A 26,043-nucleotide genomic window follows, 5' to 3' on the forward strand; every position below is an offset into this window, starting at 1 on the left:
GGACATGCAGCTGCTACCTCAGACTCCCCAGCACACTACCCAACAAGCAGCAAGCAACCTAGAGCCGGCACTGTTACCAGCTTAGCCAGTCTGCTCACAAAGTGTTGATTTTGGATCAAGTGGATTTGTTCTTCAAAGTGTACAGTTCATCATCTGCTACATTTTTCATGATAAAAAGAAACATTATATAAAATTCTGTATGCAAAAAAACCTAAGCCCAGTATGATTAAAAATAGATTAAGGTGGGCATAATTAATAACTAATAAAAAAGCTAAGAGTCGTATTTACGGAACTCAACATTTAGTCATATAGTTAACTGCCCTCAAAGCCTAACAACCAGACCAATTCACAAGTACATACAGTTGCCTACATAATTAAAAGAATATGATGTGAAGCCAAAAAAATAGATCTTATCCCTTCAAGATCAGGAAATAAAATAAAATGCTGGTTCTGTAACAGTGCAACAACTGCAGCATATTTTGCACGCAGCACATCATTTGCTACATTTAGTGGCACTTAAGTATTATGCAGTAAATACTGAAAGTAAGACAAGTTTTTGATCTGCATAAGCATAATAACATCATTATTACCAGAGTTGCTAAGATACAGCATTCTGAATAATACCAACTCAATTTTAGCACTTCGATCACTAGCCTTAATAGATGTCAACGTCCTGCTTTACATCTTGCTAAGAAAGCAATCACTGAAGCCAAGTATTTAATGAACTTGCCACAAGGCTTGGATCAGGTTCAATCTGACCAGTCATTCTCATCAAACTCTGAGTCATCATCAGAATCACTGTATTCCACAGCAATGCGTCTCGAAAGGATGGTTGCCACATCATTTCCAACAGGCTCCCGCTTTGCTTCTTGCTCACGTTGCTCCTGCACCTTTTTCAGCTGAATTCCTGTAGAGACAATTATTCTCTAAGTTTTCTCCATAAGAGATTTTAAATTTCATATTGTTATTGGTGAGGCTTTTGTACTCTAACAATACAGTCAGGAAGAAGGGGAAAAAGAGAAGCCATTTACTTAGAGCCTCCCTGAGCCAGGAAGAGAGACAAAAAGGGAGATTGGAATCCATTCTCAGAGACTGATTACTTGTAGGCTTCTAAAACTTCTATGTTAAAAGTAAATATTCAAGACTCTACAGGTTCTTTTGATGTGAAGTTATGAATAACTATCTGGAAATACCATTATACCTACAGCTGCATATTGTAAGCCAACTCAGGAGCAGCCATTAGTCACTGGTTAAAAACCACTGGGCTGGTGTTGGATAACTCCGTTCTTCTGAAAAATCCATTAAGATCTAATGGCTATTTTACATAATGAACACAGGTTTCATTTGATTATGCCCACAGAAGCCCTAGAACATATTTGATAAAGCTGTACATCTTTAGGCATTAGGAAGAGATCCAAAGTCAGGGCTGACAAATATTAGTGTGTGGTACCTGAGGTTACCTAGTCTCTCAGTGACATTCTGCCCAGCTGGGAACAGAAGCCATGAACTCTGTTCACTGGAAAACAGGGCTTTCATTGAAATGAAGAACTAAAAGTCAGTGTCCACTTACCCATTCGAATGGCAGCAAGAAGGTCACTCCGTGCATCACTTGTTGGTGGCTGTGTGGGTTCATGACGTTTTGCCTCCATAGCTGGAGGAGCATGCATTGGGGAGGAAGAGAGGGACGAACCTGTAACAGGAGGGCCTGGAGGGGGAGGAGGTGGGCCAGGAGGAGGAGGAGCAGTGACAACAAGCCCACTAGAAGGAGGAGGATGAGTAGCTGCATATGCAGAGCCAGTCACCGGTCCAGAATGGGAAGGTGGCACAGGAAGCTGAAGGGGACTAACAAATGCAGTTTGTGCAGAAGGAATCATAGGAGGAGGAGGAGGAGGAGGGGGAGGACCTGTAGGATTGTAATAATCCACCATCTGAGCTGGAAGCATCCTATGTAAAACAAAACAAAAACATTTAATGAATTGAAAGTTGGGACTTACAGAATGATCACCCCTTAAACTGCTCTCATCCAGCCTCAGCTAAAACAAAAATCAAAAGGAATTTAAACTGGTGAGTTAAATATGCAAGTTATTATAAACATATAAATTGACGAATCTTGATAATGTATTTAGATCTAAGGCAAATGAAGTTAAAGGCACTGCGCTTTCAGCACTCCACAAGGTAAGATTTTTATATTAATACTCCTGCTAATTAAGTATACAGCTAAATAGTTAATTTACACATCTACTCTCTGAGAATGTTAAGTACAATGCCTATGATGAAGAAGGGACCAAGGCAACTGTGGACTATATATATATCACTTCCATAGAAGACTAAGCATTAGAACAGATAGTAAAAGACACAGGCATGGAGGACAATGGAAAGTATGAATGGAATGATTTACCCAAAGGTATATCATGCATCTCATGTGCTGCTTTAGTCAAGTTCATCAATTTAAATATTATGTAATTAAATTGATACATTTGATTGATACTTCAAAAAGGAGGAACAGGGAAGAGCTGATTTCTTTGTTAAAATGTTGTTAAAAGAATCCTTAAGCAGAAAAAACGGTGATTAATGTAAAAGTTATGAAGCAGGTAAAAAACTAGATATAGGAAACAGGATTTGAAGGGAAGTTACTGATGACATTCAGTGATACATGTCAGTGTATGACATCTGTGATACACTGACAGTGGTCATGTACCTGGGGGGCTAAGCACAAGTATTTCTGCTATAAACTGGAAATAACAGAGAAAAGGCAGGTTGGAGCAGTCAATCATGGCATAACTGAGTCATCTACAGCATGATACTATCATGAAGCAAGCAAATGCTATCCCAGGGTGCATCAAGTGAGGCTGAAAAAAACTTGGCTCACTTAGTCTTGCACTACAGGCAGGAATAATTGCAGCTTTCCTGGGCTTACAATTCTTAAGTTTAAGCTGTTTAAGCACAAGAAGATACAGGCACAGAGTGGTTCAAAAGCAGATGTTTGCTTGCTATCAGAGAGCCGGTATTCTGGCACAAGCCTTCCTTCAAAATGCTTCGTATTTTGTCTATGTAGCAGACAAAACAGCTACATAGGAGTTTGATAAATTTGTATCTTGAATTATGGAAGTGTCTGTGGCAGTAGGGAGCTTGATTCTGTGTCTGAGAAGATGCCTTCTAATTCTGTCATAAGCTCCTTTAAAAAGCTATTTCAGGGATGCAACACAGACTGACATGTAGAAAAAGCATTGCTGAATGTAACATTACCTGAAGTTTAGAATATTACTCAAATTATGCTGCAACTATTTTCCAGCTTAAAGGAAAATTAACCACTTCTCAATGTTACGTTATGAACCCTTAATATTTTATAAGCATATTGATTTCACCACATTCAATACACAGTTCATTATTTCTGCTTTCACTGCTCCTTCACTTAAGTTCTTACATAGAAATTATACTATTTTTTTCCCTGTCCTCTTCAGGGAGGTAAACTAATGTATGTTGTGTGTATGTATTATATATTACGGTGGTCATGAAAAACATGCATCCCTCTAGTTTTGCCAAGAATCCACTGGAATAAATCAGGAGTTTTACCCATATTCTGCTGGTACCACAGGTACTGAGCTATGCTGGCCATCAGAAGGCTGGGGTGGAGGTGGAGGTGGTTGCTGAGGTCTGTTTAAAGTAGCATGTCGTACAGTGGTGGAAGGTGGTCTGTATTCATGCTCATGGCTTTGGGATGCTGCCATGTACTGTGGACCATCTCCCGTTCCATATGAAGGCATTGCTATCTGCTGATGGAGGGAATGATTCGGAGTAGCAGGATAAGAATAATCTGTAACATCAGATGCATGGGACCTAAAATTGAAGTAAATGGATGCAGAAGAACAGATTATGTGAGTGTAACAGGGTATTATCTAAAATAGCTCACAAGAAAAGCTAAAAAGAATGCAATCAGAACTATTTTTCTTGCACCAGGACTCCCTGGTTATCAAGCACCATTCCCTTGTAAGAACACAGAAAGCACAAGAACAAATGCAACAAAAAAAAAAAATCATGTTTAGCTTAACATAATTGAAAATAAATTAGTCTGACAAGTCAGTACAAGAGGACTGAAATTGAATGTCTGGACTACTTCAGCATACTGTTGCCTGCAGCATGTCCTCTTCTAATGCAGACTTTAAAAAAGGCATAAAAATTTAGAGCTTTCTCCAGATTTTAGAATTCTTTAGCAGCCATAAGGAGGCATACTGGGTTTGTCAATGGTTGTGACAGTCCACTGGTTTAACATGCTAATACTTACCAGGCCTGCCTGAAGTTAACAATGGCAACAGAAAAGGAAAGCAATACTGCAAGCACTCACAATTATGCAGAAGAATACATATTACCAAAGCAGAGAAAACCAATTTCAAAAGTTAGAAAATGCTTTTTATGTTGTTTGCACAATTAATTTTACTGGAAAGGCTTAGAGAAACTGAGAAATGTAAATATTAGTTGAGCAGAGAGTTCATAAAGATACAAAGTCTAGGATGCTCTGTCAAATAAGCCCAAGAGAGGGAGCAAAAGGATCTCTTCATCCCATTACTGTAAATAGTTGTTTTAGTAATGAGCAATCGTGCAGCCTGGCTTTTAGTGTACACAGTAAACTGATGCACTTATCTGTATGACTGGAAGCAAGGTAAGCAACAAAAAGCCAGGGCTTTGAGTAAAACAAAATGACAAACCCTTTCGGCATTTTGTCCTCTTTCATGCTTCCTGCCTGCTCCATTTTCTTTGCGTCACTCATGAACTCAATGCCCATTTTCCTTCTCTCCCACTCTTCTTTTCTTGTTCTTACTTTTCTCACATTAATTTGCTGGTTTCTGTTTGGGTTCAGCTTGTGTTTCTCTCTCTAAAGCACAGTAAGTGTAACAAATACACTGTAAATCACCAGAGTCTGGACACTTGGATGTCAATGTTTAATGCACAAATCTTCAAATTAGCAAACGAGAAGAAACATGAGCTTTCTTACTTTAGCATTAAAAAAAGACTCACAATATAGCATGCACACTTCTTTAGGACCTTATTTATAAAGCACTGCTCATGTAGTACTTGTCAGCATAAAAACATCTAAAGTGGTACTTAACTTCTATCTGTATGGGGCTTTAATAGCTTAATTCCTACAGCTAAGAGTACCCCAAGATAAAAAATGGAAAGCCTTCTCTCCACCTCACTACCATTTACAAAATCAACCCTTCATGAATGTAAAACAGATTTCAGGATTCAGTTGATTCAGTGAAATTTAACGTTCTCCATACATTATAAAATTTGAAAGGAGTAAGGTATCTGTCACATCACATCATCTGTATCAGACAATGATGCATCCGATAATTTTTGCTTAAAAACATCCTACAGATGGCAAATTTTATGGATATATGAAAACGGTCAAATACAAGCTGACTCTGCAGGGAGACAGAAACAAATCATTTCAACATGCTCATTTAAACGCAAGAATCCTGGAAGCAGGGTGTGAAGAAAATGACTAGAAAATGACTTAACATGTGAAATGCAGAACTCAATGAAAAATTGCCATTTTGCACTTGACAGCTGAACATCAATGTCATCTTACCAGACCAGCCTATGGAAAGCATTGCCAACCTGCAATGTTTCATTAAGACTAACAAGAGATAACATTTTGCATTAGAAACTAAAAAAACTAATTGGTGATTAAAGGATTTTAGACAGAGGGGTCTGAGAATATCACTGAAACAGCAGCAGCAATTTTCTTATTTTTTGTTGCAATTACAAGATGATTGCTCTTCACAAAGACCAAACATTACATATACAAAATTCTGAGCAGATTTTGTTGTTGTTAATGGATCTCCAGTGGACTAAAGGTTTCAGTCCACACTTTTGCTGCTGTGGTGGCTGCTCCCTCAACCTAGCCCTTCAACAATTTGAACGCTAAATTGCCACACACTTTTCCTATATATATTTCCTATATTTCCACTCACTTTTCTACTATAAACAGAATAGATTCTATTTATTCCTAACATTACTACTAGCAATTAACAGACAGAGGAAATAAAATAGGTGGGAATATCCTCTAGTGAAACCAGCTTAGTGAAAAACCTCAGACTTCCATGCACACCAGGAGAAAGTAACTCCCACTGAGCTCAAAGGGAATCTCAGTCAACGAAGACGAATTCTGCTTGCTGCGTGTCTCTAAGCAGAGATTTCTGTTATTTCAAGCAATAATGTTGCATCTGGCTTTGTAGCTTGCTTTTTAGACAAATGTAACATTGATAGAGCTGAACTATTCTCCCATTAAAGCACTGTTAGAGGCAAAAATATGCTCAACTGAGTAGATCACAGAAAAATACTTAAGCTATAGGCAGCCTAACATACAACAAACCAGACACAAAGGAAGAGGTACTGACATTATCTGGTAGAAGCAGACTTAAATGCTTTTGTAAATACAAAAAACCTACAACTACTCAAGATCAAATACAAAGCATGCAGCAAACACGTCTTTCACTACAGCGCATAACATTACGATGACAAAATACTCATCTAAAGCGGAGGAAGGAAAAATTTGTTGCAGAATTTATGTTACTTATGCTTTAAGATAATTTTGAGAGGAACTTTAAAACATGCATTTGTTTTGTTTATTCTAACTACTCCCAACCTGTAAAAACACCTAATTCTAATCAGCATTTCTGAACATACAACTGTGGTATAACAAACAGCTTTGCTGTAAACAGACCTAGTATCTGAGGACAGTGATCCCTCGGAAGATGCTCCATGGTACACACTTTGAGACAACCTGTTGTCAGGTCTAAGCTCTTTGTCATATGCCATCATATTCCACTCCTGGCGTCTGTTCCTGGCTTTTCTAACCTTTTTCACCTCACGGGTGGTGCCATCTATACGTTTTTGCTCCTAATGTTCAAACAAAAGAAATAAAGCATGCAAAGAGAGAAAAAGGAAAGGAAAAAAGCTGGTTAAAATGCAATTAGAGTGCACGAAAATAAGACCAGATTTACAGATGAAGCCAAGTCTTCACAAAATTTCTCTGCACTGAAAATAAGTATCTCCTTATACTGTGAACCTCATTAGTAGTAAGACTTCTGCTTTGCCCTTCTGTAGGATGCACATGCTACAGAAGGGCATGTGTGATACCGACCTACTGTTTTTCCCAATACAGAAACGTAACTGATTTTAAAAGCCAACAAGTTTAACTTCTTCTGACATCATATGCCATTGATTTAGACTGTCTTGAAGCCTTTGTAATTTTTTCCCTTGCAAATCAATCTTATGAGAACACGTTAAATATGGCCAGGGTTATTTTGGATATTTGCTAGTGTTGCAATCACCCAAGGCCTTGGGGATGTGTGGAAAAATTAGAAACTTGCCTATTTCATGTCCTATGTGAAACTATTTTTGTTTAAATTCCTCTCCTTTCTTAGATCTGACTGACTACCAAAAATCCTTCTGCTTTTTCCTTATCATTGTCCCACATTAGCTTGTACAAAAACGAATGACACTAATCCTCTCTGCAATGTGTCAGTAATTCAGGCCAGTGATCTATTATAGCTTGATAGCTTTGTGACTAATCAGTCTGTTTAGTTTTTTTATCTTTCTATATAATTTCAGGCTCAATGAATGTCAGTGTTTATCTACCAGTAAGATTTCCTAATAGTGGGACTCAACACTTTCACACCTCTGAAATGTTGTCCTCACCTACTTCTGGCTACTCCATATGAATAGAAAAGCCATATTGGTGCTTCAGCAGAAAAATAAACAAGTCTGCTCAATCCAAGCTGAGAAGAGTATTTATGGGCTACTTTTTTTCTTATTTATGAGGGTGTTTAATATTTTTTTTAATCAGCCTGCATCTCAGAATACTAACTCATAAATAGGTTAATCATATTTTATCTATTAATAAGTCAGTATTAGGCTTTTGGCTGCTAGAAAAATAGTTTCTCAGCAAAGAACTATATTGATATTCTGAGAACAGAGTCATATTCAATTCAATAGAGAAGAGCCTGGCAAAACGCTGATATGGACGCATTTTATTGTGGGATCTCCACCTTCAAAGTAAGGATAATATCTGGACAAAAAAGAAAGTAGTACACCACAGATGAATATAGGCATTTTACTCCAACTGTCAAACAGCACTGAGTAAATAATGCTGAAATAATGTGGCATCATATATCACAAAAATCTATCAAACTGCTTGCTTGACCTTGTTTTGGATATCTTGCTTTTTCATGTCATGTCCATCTGAGAGACCCGATGATCCGCATCTGCTAATATTAAGAATGACAGAGAAAATTCTTTTTGAAGTTCACCAGCCAAATGGTCTGACAGCACTTGTTCATTTCTGGCCCCTGCAGTGAGCAGCTTTTGAAGTGATTCATGTTCAGTAAAGATCATCACCTCGGTTCTTAATTACTTCTCAGAAAATCTTTTTCCTCCCCAAACTTTTTAGAATTACAGCCTTTTTTATCCAGGTTATGCAAAGCTTGACCTCACCCTTTAATACTGCTTCTTCACACTAAAATTTCCTAATACAGGAAGAATTGGAGCAGAAGGAGACAGATTCAGTCACGCTTCATTTTAAATACATCAACTTTTGCTAAACACCATGGTTGAGTATATGCTTGTTAAAGGCTCAACGTCTGCCTTTTTGAATTGATTGCTGAAAAATTTGTTTAATTTATGACTTTTATTCTGTTTCATTTATTAAGATTTTGTTACTAGATCATGCTAGATTTGAGACGAAAGTACAAGTAACCCTTTTGGTTAACTGAAAATAAACTTTAGTTTTCTCACAGAACAGTAACTCCATCCTTCAAGGGTCACAACCACATATTTCTTGCCAGTTTCTAGATTAAGTAAATATCCATCTTTCGACCAATATATGATACTGCTTGGAAGAAAAATCATTTTGATACAATTCCTGTACAATCAGGAGTGCTAACATGGCTGCTTATATATAATCACTTATTTAAAAGTTTGTTTTTAAAGAGATTAGTATGGTTTTAATGAAAAAGGTAAATATATATCCATGTATAAGCAAACAACATAAAATAACCACAAAGCTTAGTTTATTTGGATCAGATTTCAGTTGTTCCAGACCAGCATCCGTAAGTGTGCTAATACAATAATAAATACTCTGGAACATTTCTAACTCAAAACAGAACTAAACCCTACTTGCATTTATTTTATAGTAAACATTCCCTAATCATATCTCCAAAACATTTAATCCCTTCCAAAACAGTGGGGCAGGCCAATTACTAGCAGCTGACAAAACTACATATACCTCTAATTACATATACATCTATTTGAGTAGTTTTAAGTTGTTCCAGTAACATTTTCATTACCTTGACAAACAACTGACAACTCTAGCTTTAGTACCTAGGACAATGCCAAGAGTTCCAGAGGAGCTGAAGACTTTCAAATTGGCTACAGTTAGAAATACTTCTTAGGAAGGTTAAGCAATATTAAGAAGAGTTACTTCCTTTAACTGAGTGTAATAGAAGCTGTGGCAGACAAGCAGATGCTGCAGGTAAAGCCAGAAAGCAGGTACATCATTCAGCTGCTGGCAGGAAGCAATTTCAGCAAATACAACATGCATATCAGAGTCTTCAAACAGGGTTAAGTTAATTTGAAGTTTGATATTTGCATCAAGAGTTAGCAAATGATATTTCAAGCATCTTAATAAGGAATTAGAGGTAGTAACAGAAAGGAGCCTCAGCAACTATTTGCAATACTTGCAAAAAACTGCAAGCATGATCCCAGAGTATATTCCTGACTTCACAAATTTACAAGACCCTATCAATCCCAAGTCATCAAGAAATATTTTTAAGGTACAAGTCCTCCAAATTTAGAAGTTTTCTACTTATTTAAATAAGCAATCATTCCTCAGAAAATATAGAGAACAATAAAACACCAAGTAGAACGTCCTTTAGTTGACCAGTGCTTAACAACTGGTCTACTGTGGTCATTCAGTTCAGAATATTACCAGCGTATGCAAAAGTCCAAAATAACTTAATTGAACTCTGAGGCACTGATCTACTGAGAGTTTGACACTAAAGACAAACCCACCAGCCAACAGAGACTACACCACAGATTTGAACTTGCATGAAATTGCGGTTTTCTTCAGACAAAATGTTCACCTAAAAGAGCCAAACTGGAGGAAGTCTGCGCCAGATTTCTTCAGTTGAAAACAAACAATATGTACAATATTTGAAGGCAAGAAAAGGACGCTCACAAACCTTTCGCTGCAACAACTCAAGCATTTAAGGCAAGTTACCAAAATAATACTGGAAAACTGATGTTCTGGTGCAAGAGCACTCTTAAGCTTCACTGACCACCTATCTGTATTTGGTCAGCCGCGTAGGTTTGCATTTGGATGTTTAGTTTGTAATTTGCTACACAATACACCTCTACTTCACCGGCACAGCTTCTCAAGAACTTTCATGCATTGTGCTTCTGCAGAGTACAGACTGCGTAAGTGTTGCCTAAAATACAGTCTAAATGAAAGTTTTTATATAAAAAAGTAGTTTTCTAAAAATCTCTCTAATGGTATAAAAACCCCCAACTCTCCGTACTTCCGGTTTGTATTTTTTCTTTTTTAGCATTAAAACAGAATTAAAAAAAAAAAAAGCAGCAGCCGGTAATTTCTTTTTATCCCTCTGCAATGAAAAGATCTAAGTTTGAAGGGAAAAAGGTGGGACTAAAAAACCCAAAGGGTGCAATTATCCCTGGATATTTTTCATAAAGAAATACTGACTGAAATCTAAGAAACCCCACCTAAACTAGAGAATGAAAACTGCTTTATTTCCAGTCCTTTAATCAGATCAGTTACTTATCATACTGAAAATATAGCGGGATTATAAACTTTCTTATACATTTGTATTAAATTATGCAAAATAACCAAGTGACTATTTTGAATACTGTGCTTTAGACAATAACTTCTACTGAAAGTATTTACTTAGCTTTTTCAGCCCTATTTAATATGCCAGTACTGAGATACCTGTCAAAACAGGCATTTCTGACTCATACTCCTAACAGGATGACCCGATTTATTTCTTCCAGAGCTTTTATAATCATTAAATCACATTTTAGTTAAAGCACATCTTCATGTTTTGTTTAACAATGTTGTAGTCAAAGTATTGTCTGGCAACAGGAACAAGGAATTAATATACTTTGAAAAAAACAGAACAGTAAAACTTCCCAACCACGCTCTACAATTTGATTTCCAAACAGGTACCATATATATTCACATATATATATACATACACACATGTATTATACACATGATGTATATACACAAATATACATTAGCACACATTCACATATTGGACAATGTATATACACATGTATATATGAGATATATTCTGATAACTGCTTATATATATGCATTTATAGGTATGCCAATATATATGTGTACATACACACATGTATGTGTATATACATGTGTATGTGTACATACATGTGTATGTGTACTGGAAACTAAGCAGCTTCCTTCTATTTCCCCTGAGCAATCTTTGCATCTTATCCAGACTTTTATTTAAGATGCCTTATCTCTCACTGAACCTATCTAAAAGGGCACTTGCTGTCAGGTAAAATAGCAGCCATTGCTTCAAATTTTCCTCCTTCACTTGTTAGAATTATCTTGAACAATCTTAAAGCCCTCAGATCTGATTAAAAAATTGACTGCAAAAAGGCTGTAGAAGTAGCAACCGATTTCTTCATTCAAAACTAAAATCCATTCAGAAAATCTTGATTGTATCAGAATACACATCTTGGATCAAACTGCTGAGGATATTCCAGAAGGACTTAAGAGACTTTTCTATGACGAAGCCCTTTTTTGTCAGTCTTAAACTTGGAGGAAACAAAGCACATTGCTCCTAAAATTCATCTTCTCTTCTTGCTGAACCACAGAATTATTTTGAGGTGTATTATCATCTTATCATCTGACTTACTTGTAACAGGTACAGAAAAGTGAAGAGTTATGATCAAGGAATAAAAAAAAAACCTGAACAAAATAAGCTTATGTTTTGCTACAGGAGTTGATGTTGCTAGATAAAGAACTATGAAAATAAAGGAAACCATAACTTCAATTCCTTTCTCCATCCCCCCCACCCCCCACCCCAAAAATCACAGTATCTTTTTCCAAAGCACAACAGGGCCATTTTGCTGAGTACTAATAAGCAGATGCTGACAAATGATTAAAGAAATATGATGGAAAATAACTACAGTACTCTTAAAATTCGATTTGCAACTTCCTGAAATAGACAGGAGAAGCTATAAGAAACAAACCAACTGAACCTACAGCCACATCTAAAGAGGAATAGTCTTTCCATGCACACAAACTAAGTATGACCTAGCAATTTTTATGCCTGGACAACCATACACAAAACTGTAATACATACATTTGCTATTAGGTGTCTGCTTTTACCTTTTGTCTCCTCTTTTCTTTTCGCTTATCTTCAGTATCTTGTAACATTTTTTCTTTCCAAAGATCAAAAAAATAGGAAGGATCAGTATAGAACTTCAATCCATCTTTCTTATCATCCCTGGAAATACAGGAGAAGAAAAACTAAGAAAACATGAATTAGTAATTTTCAAACCAACAAAACTCACCCTTGGCAGTCATCCAAGCGCCATCTTTTTTTCATGACAGGATGCCAAGTGTATTTAATGCCACTCTTGGTAGTTACAGCTTACAATTGACTTGATTCATGCCAAGAATTTCAGAGGAAAGGGGTGGAATACACAGCCTTTTGGGCAGCATGCTCATCAGCCTCATCAGAGCTCAGCAGGAGCTCCTGCATCAGCCAGCTCACAGAAGGAAATTCACTGGTGCTGGAGGAGGGTCAATGCCAAGATGGTACGTGAAGGGGACAGAGGAGCATAAGAATGGAACTCACCTGTCTCAAAAGAACTAAAAAGGAATATTTGGCTCAATCCAGACAGGTTTTACGATCTGAATTTAGGAACAAGGTAGGCCTGAGTACCTTTGCCTGTATGACGGGAAGCACGAGACAGTTGCTGTTCTCAGTGCAACTCTTCTGACTAGGGGAAGGACTAGGAAAGGAGTGGCAACTGAAAGCTTGAATCCTACCAGACTATTCTAGGAGGATTTGAAACAGAGTTGACCTAGGCTTGCCAGGAGCAGGAGCTGTGGACACCCAGAATAAGCCACCACAATAAAAGGTATGCTATCAAATCTTAATTTGACCCCATGGCCTAGAAATCTAATATCCTAAACTCCTGAAAAACAATGGGTGAAAAGGGAATCAACATGGCAGGGCAGCTAGCGTGGTCCAAAGAGCCTATGACGGCAATGCCAGTCTAACTTGCTAAACTGGTGTCCTTCAGAGTCCCTTTTGGCTGTGGGTCCTAATTTCTTCCTGGGCAAATTCTGATGGCAGCTGAGTTCCAATTTCTACCAACAAGATCAACAGTGATGGAAATTCAGCACACAGAAACCTTACAACCACTGGAGCAGGGTACAGACAACAGATGTTGTAAAATGTCTGTCATACAGCCATAAACCCCTTACTTTTTGTGTGCTGGACCTCCTTGCTAATAACATCTAACCTACTGAAGGGGGTACTGAGGACACTCTTACACTGTCCACACTACAGTTTGTAGTTCATTTAAGCTTCGTCCAAGGCAAATACAATTAGATTCAGCAGATGTAAAAGACTTAGCAAGAAATATCATTTTAGTCAATTCCATTAACATATCCCTAATAAAACAAGAATAACAATAAAGGTCACTGACACTGTCATCCAGATGCATGTTAGAACATAGCTCTGCAGTACAGCTGATCGATAACTCCTGCTGTTTGTCCATAAACAAACACCACCATTGTCTGTAGCAGTGGCAAAACCCATGTCCGTCAGCTATAAATCTAGCAATTTTACCAAGTAAAAGCTCTTAGAAGTTAAAAACGCTGCAAATGCTCTGCTATGTCATTCCTAAAAAATCCTAATAATTTACTGCAGACTGAGTGCCTGCTTTACACAGATACCTCACAATCTAGTAGCTCTCAGAAGCTGAAGGATACAATAAAAACACTATCCACAACCCTTCAGACAGACAAATTACACTAATTTCATGAAGAACAATAAACTTAAAGGCAACAGGAAAAGAAAACAGGAAACAAAGTCCTGTTTGCTGCTCTTTTATTCACCAGTAACCAGGAAAAGAAAAGTAAAGACTATGTGTGTGCAAATACGTGTATACACTGGGATAAGAGGGAGAACAGAGGGAAAGCAAGAGCAACAAATCCAACTTTCTGGACCAACAAACCCAAGAAAGCAGTGTAGTGTATTATTAATTTTTTTCTATCTTTTATATAATCAATGGTCCTTGCTTTCTGATCATATGCTGCCATGTAACACGCTGAAATAAGATGATTTTGTCAGGTACAACTCATGATTTTATTTTAAGTGTGGTAATAGCAATTTTTGTTTCCATGAAAGTGGGTTTTTTTGGGAAGTCCCCAAAAAACATGTCAGTAACCAATGTATCTTTTACCTTCTGTTGTAATTATACTCTGCATACAACTAGGAGATAAAGGGCAAAGAACAAGAACACAAACAATTAATATTTCCGTACCTATAAGGTGAAAGAATATTCAGAGGTGGTGGTTTGTCACTCTGATTATAAATATCAGCCACTGGGTTAGGAATGCTGTTCTTTGAAACTACCTGCTGATCTTGAATTGTTGAGCTCTTGAATGCTTTTTTCATGTTGATATCCTGCAATGATACTGTTTGAAACAAAAATACATTTATCAGGTCTGTGACTAACATAAGTGGATAAACAAAGTCTGTTTTATACCAGCTATTTAAAATATTTTCAGATAAATATAGAAGAAAACCAGAAAGATTTTTCTTTAGTGAATAACTGTTTTAAGCACAAAGGCATGTAAGAATTACATAATAAACCAGATTTAAGTCCCACTTGGTCCAGAACCTCACTTAAAACAATGAGACCACCACGGACTGTCTTGGAAGATGATGCAAGAATCCTGTCACATGAAGATGTCCAATTATCTCCTCTTTTTGAGGTTTAACCTGGACTTCTAATAGCGGAAAGACTGTCTTTAAGCCTGAACAGTGAGCTCGTATTCCTCTGGCACAACATGGTTTATAATTAATTACACGTGATATCCATACCCATTCAACCCTTTTCTAAGTTTATTTCAATTATGGCCCCCACAACCTCCTGTGACAGTGAGTTCTACCATCTTTTACCATCTTTCAACTCCAAAAACCTTCCCATGTAATTGAACATCACTTGATCTTTAGCTTTCCTCATCTCTCTATAGAAATACCTTCTTTAGACAGTCCAGTAACATACCTCCATTTTATCTTTTCATGTACACAATTCTGGGGGAAACAAGACTAGCCTTTTCGTTCTTTCTTTGTAACTGAAAGATTTAAGTCACTTTAATTATATTAAGCTTTTAATCACTTTTAGCAAGACTTTCTTTCATTCTTAATCTAAGTTTTCCTAATGTGCAGCAAACACTGAAAAAGATCCAGATAATGCCAATCACAGCTTGAAAGCAGCAGTAAGCTCTCCACATTATCTTCCATTCTTAGGCAACCTGAAATATACGTTTCTGACTGCAGCTGAACAGAACACTTCACTGCCTTGTCTACAATGACACGATTTCTTGAATTGGTCCAACTGCTTTACAACAATGTAAGCTGCAGGAGTAGTGCCAACAAAATGCACTGGCTTGTTTTCTTTTAACTCCCATTAACATTTCATCTACTATTTCTTGCCAATATATGTAATTCAGACAGTCTTGAGAATAAACTAAGAATTGCACATGATAACTGAACAGTTTTGGTCAAAAAATTTCATGTATTGATGACCTGCAGAACCAGAAAGGCATGAAGATTGATACAGACCCTGTAAGGTACAGCTTTTAGAGCTAGGCAGAGAAACATGTTATACTTACCCAAATAAGTGCTTTTGAACAATATTACACATTTCTAGTGTAAGTTATTTCATGCTTTTGAAAACAATCTCAACTAGTTTAAAATGTTTTTTCAACTGTAGTTGAACAGTATAATGATGTTACTTAAATCCTTTGTTTTTACTGTGTGTTTATGAAGTGAATGACCAAACACGTAAGCAAGTGAGGATGTAACAGCATTTTAAAGGAAATACTGTTTCTAGTGACTAGAACTCCCTACAGAATTTCACTTAACTGAAGCAAACACACAGTGCCCCTTACAGGTAAAGAATATTATAAGATCTTAGACAACTGCAGAACAGATGCTACTAATATAGCGTGTGACCACCCTGCCCTGAAATAGATTTACCACCACAAACTTTTTCAAATATTCTGACTCATTTCCAGTAAAGCCTGGATTTATTCAATTCTGATTTATTCTACTCAAAACCTACAAGTTTTCCCTGTGAAAAAGGCAGCTTAATGGCTCCATTACTGCAGGGGCTTCTTGAAATAACACTAAGTCAAAGATGAAGACAGTTGTATGACTCCAGAATATTTTTTATCGCTCTGCTAACATGATTTTTCTCAGCTTGCCTTGCTGAGACAGCAAGAAGAAATATCAGTTGAGGATTACTTTGAAAAGACAGAGATCGTTGTGTAATTAAATACTGTGATCTTGTCAACATCACTTCTGGCTCAATGCTTTCATGCAATTACCTACCCTCTTCTACTGTTGAATCCAGCTGTGTAACTTTGACAGCAAGGCGATCAATTCTGTCTTGAAGGGAATTTGCTCTGATGTAGAAGCTGTTGGCTTCATTAAACAATTCACCAAATATATCTTCAGCATGTTTGCCTGTGTAAGAAAAGAGACAGGGAAATCCCTTTGCTGAAGGCTTACAAAACACAAGACAAATGGCTTCAATATCATGAAGTTATAATAAAACACAGTAGCTGTAGGATTATGACAGCACAGTTTGTCATTCAGCAAAATTTTGGGCACAGACTTGTACAAAAATCTCGAAATATACCATAAATTCTGCCTGAAGTCTGTTCTGGATGTGCTGATTAGTCTTCCACATGAAAACAGGGAAGCTTTCAAATTTTAATCCTTATGTAGATGAACTACCGCCAAGTGACACACAACTGATCATTAAAACCTGCCTCTGTGATGACAATAAAGGCCTAAAGTTACAGCTGTCCATGAAAGCTTCTGAAGTCAATTCTGAAGTCTAAAATCTTTCAATCCATAGTGATTGAGATTTAATTATAAGTATGAGCACAAGCATTAAGACAGACTGAAACAGATAAAAACCAAAATCCTCATGCAAGGCAGCCCACTTACCTTTACCAATGCTCACTGCATACATGTTACTGTCACTGGAGTCATTCAAGAGACTAAGAGGGCGCTGACCATATTTACCTACGGTCAGCCTGACTTGATACACCACAGAAGGGGAGCCTACAGCCTTTTCAGCCCCTGTATTATCTCAGTCACTGGGAGTAGATAGTCCAGGTCAAAACTGCAGCCTCGGGCCCTGGCCTTAAAGGGCTACGGTGGACAGAAGTGCTACGTGATAAACTCAGTCCCTTCTTGATCACAGATCCCTGGGCTTGCCTAATCCCTTCCCAGATGTCCCACCTCCTGGATTACTAGGCATCCTCATCAATAGTTTGACTCTTCTTCTGTCCCAGTATGAGCCTCTCTGGTTCAGAATCCCCAGTTTAACACCTCTCCTGCCCCAGAACTTCTCCTACAAATTTCAGATTACAAGTGAATTCATTGCTCCTGCTCATTCAACTGACAGCACCACACATACTTGTGTCTCAGTCCCTCCTACCCAGATACTGCTGCTTCAAATAAGACCTCCCCTTCCACAATTTCTACAGCCAAGAGCCCTCTCAAGACAACCACACTCCATTAATTCTCCATGCAAAAAGGAAAATCCTACCTCCTGCATTTAACCATGCTTTTTAAACAGAAATATATTTTAAAACCCCACTTCTGAATTAAGCTCATCTTGTTATGACCTATATCAAGAGGAGTCTGAAGAGCAAAAATGGAGGGGAAAATAAAACTCTTGTCTAATAGTTGGAACAATATGGAATATGCATTAACCATCTAAATGACAGCGACTTCCAAAAGAACAGCAATTATGGACATTTTAAATTAGGTCCTATAACCAACCTTAATATTCTACAAATGAAAGTACAGACATAATGAAAATTTCAGCCAAGATCCCATCCTGTGAACATCTGGAGACCATGATTCAAAGTAAAAAATAGCCACAGTTAGGAAGTAAACAGGATCCACCCCTTTCTTTGATCATTTACTTGGGGGGAAGAGAACACCAACACTACCACCAAAACAGTATCTGAAAGCACTGTTTGTGAATTATAAATTAAAAACATATATATATTAATTTGATTACCGTGCTTTGAATGGAGGACTTCACCAGCAATAGATTTCTTCACTAAACATAAAATCAAACAATATCTAACTCGAAATGTTAGATATTTTGGTGTATCCAAGCTCTGCTTCATACATATGTGGAAGGTATTGGATAGGCAAGGTGTGCTCCCTACCTGCTCCTAATCTGCTGCCACTCCAAAACAGAAGTCTCACAACCATAGAACAGTTAGGGTTGAAAATCATCTAATCTAACTCCCTGCCCAAAGCATGGTCAAAGCAGGCTGCACAGGGCTGTGTCCAGCTGGGTTCTCAGTACTTCCAAGGACAGAGGTTCCACAACTCCTCTGGGCAACCATTGCCAGTATCCAACCACCTTCACACTAAAAGCATTCTCTAAGTGCTTCCCAGTAGCTGGTTAAGATTCAATTATAATCCCCATTTGATTTAGTTACTGCAAATGAACAGGTTATCACAAGCTATGGAATAATTAAGCTTTTAAATTCTTCAGCTAAACAAAGCAGGTATTACATTTTACAGCCACCACTATTTAGAGTTCAAAACATCAATACATTTTAATGGATGTTAGTTCATGTTAATATATTGAAATCAGCCTGCTGACAGAGGTCTACTGCATTCCAGGATTAAACACATCACCTCTAGATAAGTCAAGCAGACAGCTGCTTGTCAGTTATCTTTCAGGAAGCAAAATAAGTCATAAAGTTGATTTGTAGAAACATGCTACTTCTGGTATTGAATTCTCTTTCAAAAAAACAACAAAGCCACTTGCTACTCTAAACCAAGTAAAAGACAGGTTGTCAATCTCCTGTCAGTAAAAATAGGGATATGGTAAAGCAATATTGGACACAGTGTTCTGATTAACACGATGCACTAGGTTTTAGAAAGAAAGTAATAGTTCTCTATAGTGTTTGCTATCTTACCATCTTTTAAACTGGATTTTTAACAAGACAGAAACAAGCAGATACGAGCATGTACCTTTCAACTTCAGAATTGAATTGTAAGACTATAATGACTGTATTATCAGACAGTCATTTAAAAACATGAGGTGTTTCCCCAATATATGGGCAACCTAAATATTAATTTAAAAAACCCTAAAAGGAATTATGCAGTCTTTCCTTCTAAGGCTCCCTCCAACCACAGAAGCAGTTCAGGGGAAATACAGTCATAACACTACCTCACCAAATGTCCACTCTCAATAGGTTTTAATGTCAATTAATACAAGTGCCTCTTTCTAGCACTTTCACAGGTCATCTTCATAAGGCTGTATAGATTATATATATATGTCTATATATATATATACACATATATATATGTGTGTGTGTATATATATACAGTATCTATATTAGATTGCTCACAAAATAAATTTCCAAGCACTGTGAGATGTTTCTGGAGATCAGCATTTCACAAATAATTGAAATAATACCTCTACCCAAGTTCTACAGTAATTACATGAAGCATCATCTTGCCACAACAGTTTATAACACCTTTAGCAAAGTCTAGACGCTACATGAATTAATTACAGTTGATTTTCACATACTGCATAAAAAGGTGTGCATTAACACGTTGAATACATTACCCCAAAGGTATCTCCTGTCAGCAGTCAAAATGCTCAGTGCTAGAACAGAAGACCAAGTCAAACAATGGTGTTGGCTTGTCTGAAGACCAGAAACTAAACTGTGTTGATCACTTTGGCTACTTTCCTTTCACACAGTTGAGTCTAGAAGGTACAGCTTTCCTTTGCATTCTTTGTGCCACAGCACAAGTACATGGAAGAACACATTGAAGTTAATAGAAAGACTTACAGTGTAGTGATAAGACAAGGGGTAAGAGGTTAAAAAACAGGGGAAGTTTAGATTGGGTATAAGAGGAAGTTCTTTACTGTAAGGGTGGTGAGGCACTGGAATGGGTTGCCCAGGGAAGTTGTGAACGCTCCCTCCCTGGCGGTGTTCAAGGCCAGGTTGGACAGAGCCTTGGGTGACATAGTTTAGTGTGAGGTGTCCCTGCCCATGTCAGGGGGGTTGGAACTGGATGATCTTAAGGTCCTTTCCAACCCTAACTATTGTATGATTCTATGATTAAGAGGGTTACAATTTTTTACACCATGAAGATGTGTTGCCGAAGAAAAAAGGTAGAGCAGTGTTATCACATGGTATTCAGGTGTCAGTTCTACAGGACACTGGAAGAAAGATGACACTAGGGCCACACCAAAGGGAACCAGTCCTAGGTGAGGACGGAAACATCCACAGAACTAGCTGGTGTTTTGTAAATTGAAATTCATCCAGAACATAACTATTTCGTCACAACATGGAGCAGAAGACAGATCCTACCCACCCATTTGTAGTTGGATTAATTATCATTAGAATCACACTTCCTCCTTCCCCCACACCCCCTTCTTTTAAATAAGCAAAAGCAGCAGCAGGTTGTTACTGACCACGTCTTGATTCTTACCTGCCTCCTCATAGTACCTCCCTCCAGCACCGTACCTAGTGTCACAAAAGCTGACTTCTCAACTCAGTCTGATTTACCACGGGTAAAGAGCAGAGTGACACAAAGCTGGATGCAGTAGGCTCAAGCCTGCATGCAAACTATTGAAATTGAGCCAACGGCCCATCCACCCAAGAAAACATTAGGAGGCCAGTTTGTGGACATTGCTTTGTGTGAAGGAAAGTCTCCCAAGTCCCCACAGATCACAACTCCTCTGTTTTACATTGTGCAGCAAAAATATTTGCTATCACTTGCACATGGGACAAAGAAAGTAGCTCTGCACTCATGTACAGGCGGTTTATACCTGCAGAAGTAAGATTTCAGCCTGACAGGTGGTATCTGAATGAATGGAGAAGCTATATATACGAAACCACAAAATATTTGAAGACTCACAGAAAGGAAAGAAGTGGTAATGCAACTTGAAACACAGTATGTTAATGTACAGACTGAAATCTAATTAAGAAAAGTTCAATAAAGGAGTTTTTAAATACTTCATTTTCAATGACAATCAGATGTAATTTATTATTTCTTTCCCATATATATACATACGAAAAACTCAGGAAGAAAACCATAGTACAACAGATCCCTGTTGTAGAGAGCAGCTTTTTTTCCCCACTGTCTGGAGTCCTGCAGCCATCAGACCAAAACCCACTGCCAAAAGGAAGGGAGGATTTTGTGGAAGCTTTCTTCAAAACCTTTGCTCCATGAATGTATTTACAGAGTAAAGCACCATGGCACTCATACGTATGAGCTGAAAACGCTCCCAGTGTCTGTACCCCCCCAGTTATGTCCTCCCAAGTAGAGGTGAATCCCCTAGTCAAGCTTTCGCCTTATATAAAGTGCACAGTTGCATACCGAATGCTGCTCACTCTGCCTGTGCTCCAAGCCAGTTGGCTACAAACAAACCTCAATCTGAAAACATAATAGAAAAAGGCTCCACTGAGAGCACATTCCCTTTGGATAGGAACTTGTTCACATCTTCTGAAAAGAGCAGAGGCAGAAGCAAGCCAAATCTGTACGCAACAGCACAGACCTGCCAGCTTTATAATCCACGCTGAACAAACAGCACAACGTTAAAAACCAGTGTGACTGCAAGACAGACCTGTACTTGCTCTCTCTGTGCTTCAAGCTGTGGGAACACCAACAGGCTCTGATGCTGTCAGCAGGACATGCCATGTTAGCTCCAGCACAGCATTTTTCTATGATCATTTCCTTGCTCTCAGTTGGCTTGAAACACGGGCAAAACAAATGGTGTCTGCAGAAGAAAACCCTCTGCAAACATGACATTCCAGACTGTGGATGAGCCTGGTGGTAGACTTCCCTCATTAAATACCATATATTCATGTGTTAAAACAAAGCACACACCATTTATTTGCACAGATCTTTAACTTGACATCAATGAAGTACTTCAGGGCTGTCTACAGAGACTTCTGATGACCACAGACATCCACAAAAGGAAAATTTCAGGATATGGAGTGCATAAGTAGCCAGTTTCTTAGCAACAATCCTACGAGGATCTGAATATGCAATGTAACAGGCAGATTAGGCCTGTTATGTAGACCAAACCTGGAGAAATGAAAGCTAGACATTCCTCACAAGTCAGACAAGTGAAAAGTGAATTATCCACACTTTGGCAGTCATTGTACAAAACCAAAATGTGGTCTTATCAGACATCCTTGAATGTAACGAGGGCATTAGCCATTCTTCTCAGTTTTCTGAAGCTTAAAGATGTCAGTATTGAGCAACTGCCTGATAAAACTGTAAATGAAACTCAATGACAATACAAACACAAATTAGCTATAAATTAACTTTAGACACATAACTGGCAGCTACTGCACAAGAAAGATCAGAGAATCACTTGGAAACTTCTCCGAAAATATCAACTCAATGTTTAGCAGCAACCAAAACTTTTTAAATTCTTAGTGAGCTAATGACAAAACAGAAGTCTGTTTTGATTATGATCAGAAGTCCTCAACACTCCAGCTAGAAACCCCCCAACATACTCTCACTTACATATCCAAAGCAGAAACAACAATGATTAGATATACAAAGTAGTTTCTACTCAAAAAGAGTATTAACGGAACAGGACACTCCAACCTGGAAAGGATATCAGTCTGAGAACACGATAAAGACTTAATAAAATCACAGATGATGATGGCAATACATGAGATGAAATCAACCTGTCGTTATTTTTCATAATTCAAGAACCAGAAGATACCAAAAGGAAGAAACAGATCAACTGCTGTTGTGGGACATTGTTGCCAGAGGTCATGGGGATTGCACTTTTTTCCCGAGCAATCTGAGCCCATCTAAGCAATTCTATAGATGGTAGGTTTACAAACGCTCATTACATAGGATGATTCAGATGGACCTCCAGCTCAGAAATCCTACATCGCTGTCTGCTGGAATGGCAACATGCTGTGTTTTTGGTACTCTAAACAAAGGCTATTTCCTAGCACCACAAATTGAAGACTGAACTTAGTGGGACCCATAGCCCAAGAACCATGCAGATTTTCTTACATTCTTAAACCATTTCCACTTAAAAAGTGAAGAAAACTGATGAAGCAATACTTTCTTTTTTAGGACCAGAATTATCAGCACAAACAACAGCAGCTGATTATTAAACAGGCTCTGAAGAAATCTCTTTTTCATTCATTAAGAAATATTATTCCTCTTGCAAGCACTCCAGGCATTCTAGAATTGCTGGTTGTGGCGTCAACTGCCAGGTGTGCTGTGTAGGCTACTCCATATGGAGCTGACATAGTCTGCCTCAACAGTACCCTACAGGTTTGTTCAGTCAATGTCATTCTTTTGATGTATGTGCTTAATTTAATTTATATGATGTGATCACACGCATATATACCGAAAAGGCTTAAGAAGTTCTAGCACATTTAAGACAAACTGAAATCTCAATCAAATGCGTCATTTGATGCCAAGAGGCAGAAGAGTTTGCTCACTTCATCCTGTACAACCGAAAGCCAAAAATAACTCAAGTGTCAGTCCCATTTCTTGTACCAATTTCTCTCACATTAGAAAAATTCCTAGTTTTCTATGCCATAGTCTTTTCATTGTTTGCTTTTGTTGTTGGTCATGAGGTGGGAAAAAGAGGTGTTTGAGGGTTTTTTTTTTAAACTTATAAAACTTAGAGGCTCCTGTATAAAGCCGTAAAATTGAAGAGCATAACAGAAATGCAGTAGCAGTATATTATATTATATAAGTGGCAATGTCCTGCATCATAATTTTGTTATTTAAAACAAGCCATCTTAAAGCTTTTAATTTATTCAGGCTTTCAGCAGGAGTCAAATACTTGCAGGAAGTTCCAGATACTTACTTAAGCTGCTAAGCTGGCGAATGATAGCAGCAAGGGTACTATTCGTTACACATTCCAGTTCACTAGTGATTCCCTCTGGAAGAGCTCCTCGGCAGAGATGCCGTGGTTCAATGTTCCTTTTCACCAAAGGCATGGCTCACAACCTAGAATTTAAAGAAAAATATGTATTATATTTACAAAAATGAATTTAAGAACTATGAATCTGTGTAGCACACACTCAGTTTTTTCCTACAAAATATACTTCACCTTTTTTCTTTTAAAGCTCTGGCTTCAGCCTTCCTGCTGTAAGATACTGTACAATTCCCACTGAGGCACTGAAGTCATGCACTTGAACCAGAACATAAGAACAATGCAGATAAGCAGAGGATGCAGGCCATGTAGATAACAAACACTTTTTGCCTTAGATTTGGTGTAAGATTTACTGTATATACAGACTGTGCTTCAGTACTGGAATCAATGGACTTGAGTGCACATTTGCATTCACAAAAAACTGGCAGTGCCCACAGGAGTGGCAGGAGAGATCACTGGCTGGAGCAAGCTCGCTTGCTGCCTTAGTAATCAGGCCACTGATGGACTGTCCATGTGTACAGCCCCTAACTACATTAGACACTGACCCACCCTTGCTCCAACAGTTTTCAGTCAAAATGATAAACTCATCTAACAAATAAGGGCAAGAGCCTTGCAGAAATAGGCTGGGTGAAAATAAGGAAGCTGTCACGTGAGGAAGAAGACAATTTTCCACAAGTGGTGCTGAATAAGTCTGAACAAGGTAAAAGCATATATTGAACAGATTTTGGGAACATGCCAGAGGTGGGAAGACACTGATCTGAGAAAACAAAGGTTGTCAGAACTGGTTTTCTTGGGGAAATAAAAGAAACTAGGATGAGGACAACAAATACCAAAACAGATCTCAAAGCATCACAAAAGGCACAACGGCACAGAAAACACTATCCTGCAGAAAGGAGCTTAGAGAGCAAAGATGACCTTTGTCAGCGCACTCAACTTTTCCTCACCACCTCACACAATGCACTGGGGTTAGTCGGAAGCTGGCTGCACACTGCCCAGCTAATTGCCTGCTGCCTCTTGAAAACACCTACCACTTCAGCAGGAACACTAATTTAAGTCCCTTTTCCTTCATCATGTTCTTTCTCGCCTATAAAAGCTAATTTGAAGAAACCATACAACTGCTGTTTGAGTTTCTCATTTTCTCATCAATTCATTATGAAATGATCCAATGTGTTCCAAAGCTAGCAAGGAGAGACAGACCAAGATATCTCATTTCTTTAAAGAGCAGGTTAAAACACAACAGTGCTGAGAGCAGGGGAAAAGCAACTTTCATTTCTGAATTCATTATTTAAATTAGCCTCATTTCAGCACAAAGTTTAATTCCAAAAGGTAAACTGAGCACTGATGAGTAAGTATATGCAACAGATTAAGCAATGCATTAACTGCTCCTGATCAGAGGAAGAAAAATAAGAGACAAACAAAAAATAGGCCTATAATTTCAAGTTTGTTCTAATTTAAAACCTTGAACTATCTGAATCAAACACTAACAGACTTATTCAGCTACTAACCCATTTGTAAGTAAAAAAAGCTTCTTACTATGTGTTCTTGCCATTAAAGCACAGACACTCTTCTATTCACCACACACAACAATTAGATAAATTTAATCTTTCTTAAAGAAAATTCATGAGAAGATACACGTATTTTGAAAAAAATTCACCTAGCAGGAGGTTAAACAAGACGTAATAAGCCTCTGAATTACAGGGGCTTCATCAGACTCTAACAGGCTTGGGGTAGTATGTTATCAGTTGGCAAAAGGAGTTGGCAAAAGCAGTT

General features: G+C 37.9%; 1 protein-coding gene across 2 annotated transcripts; it reads right to left on the reverse strand.

The window, feature by feature from the left end:
* Nucleotides 1-749: 749 nt before the first annotated feature.
* On the reverse strand, nt 750-24,337 carry WASF3 (WASP family member 3; the record flags this gene model as incomplete). Of its 2 annotated transcripts, none has more annotated exons than XM_080613255.1 (8): nt 750-907; nt 1,571-1,944; nt 3,574-3,837; nt 4,704-4,870; nt 12,431-12,548; nt 14,602-14,755; nt 16,680-16,814; nt 24,205-24,337. In XM_080613255.1, the coding sequence occupies 8 exons, from the start codon at nt 24,335-24,337 to the stop codon at nt 750-752; spliced, it is 1,503 nt and encodes a 500-aa protein (XP_080469381.1). The 2 variants fall into 2 exon arrangements, with proteins under 2 accessions (XP_080469381.1, XP_080469380.1); XM_080613254.1 differs by lacking the exon at nt 4,704-4,870 and adding an exon at nt 6,725-6,900.
* Between the last annotated feature and the right edge of the window lie 1,706 nt (nt 24,338-26,043).

Source organism: Psittacula echo, assembly GCF_963264785.1.
Source record: "Psittacula echo genome assembly, chromosome: 3".
In the NCBI taxonomy this organism is placed as follows: Eukaryota; Metazoa; Chordata; class Aves; order Psittaciformes; family Psittacidae; genus Psittacula; species Psittacula echo.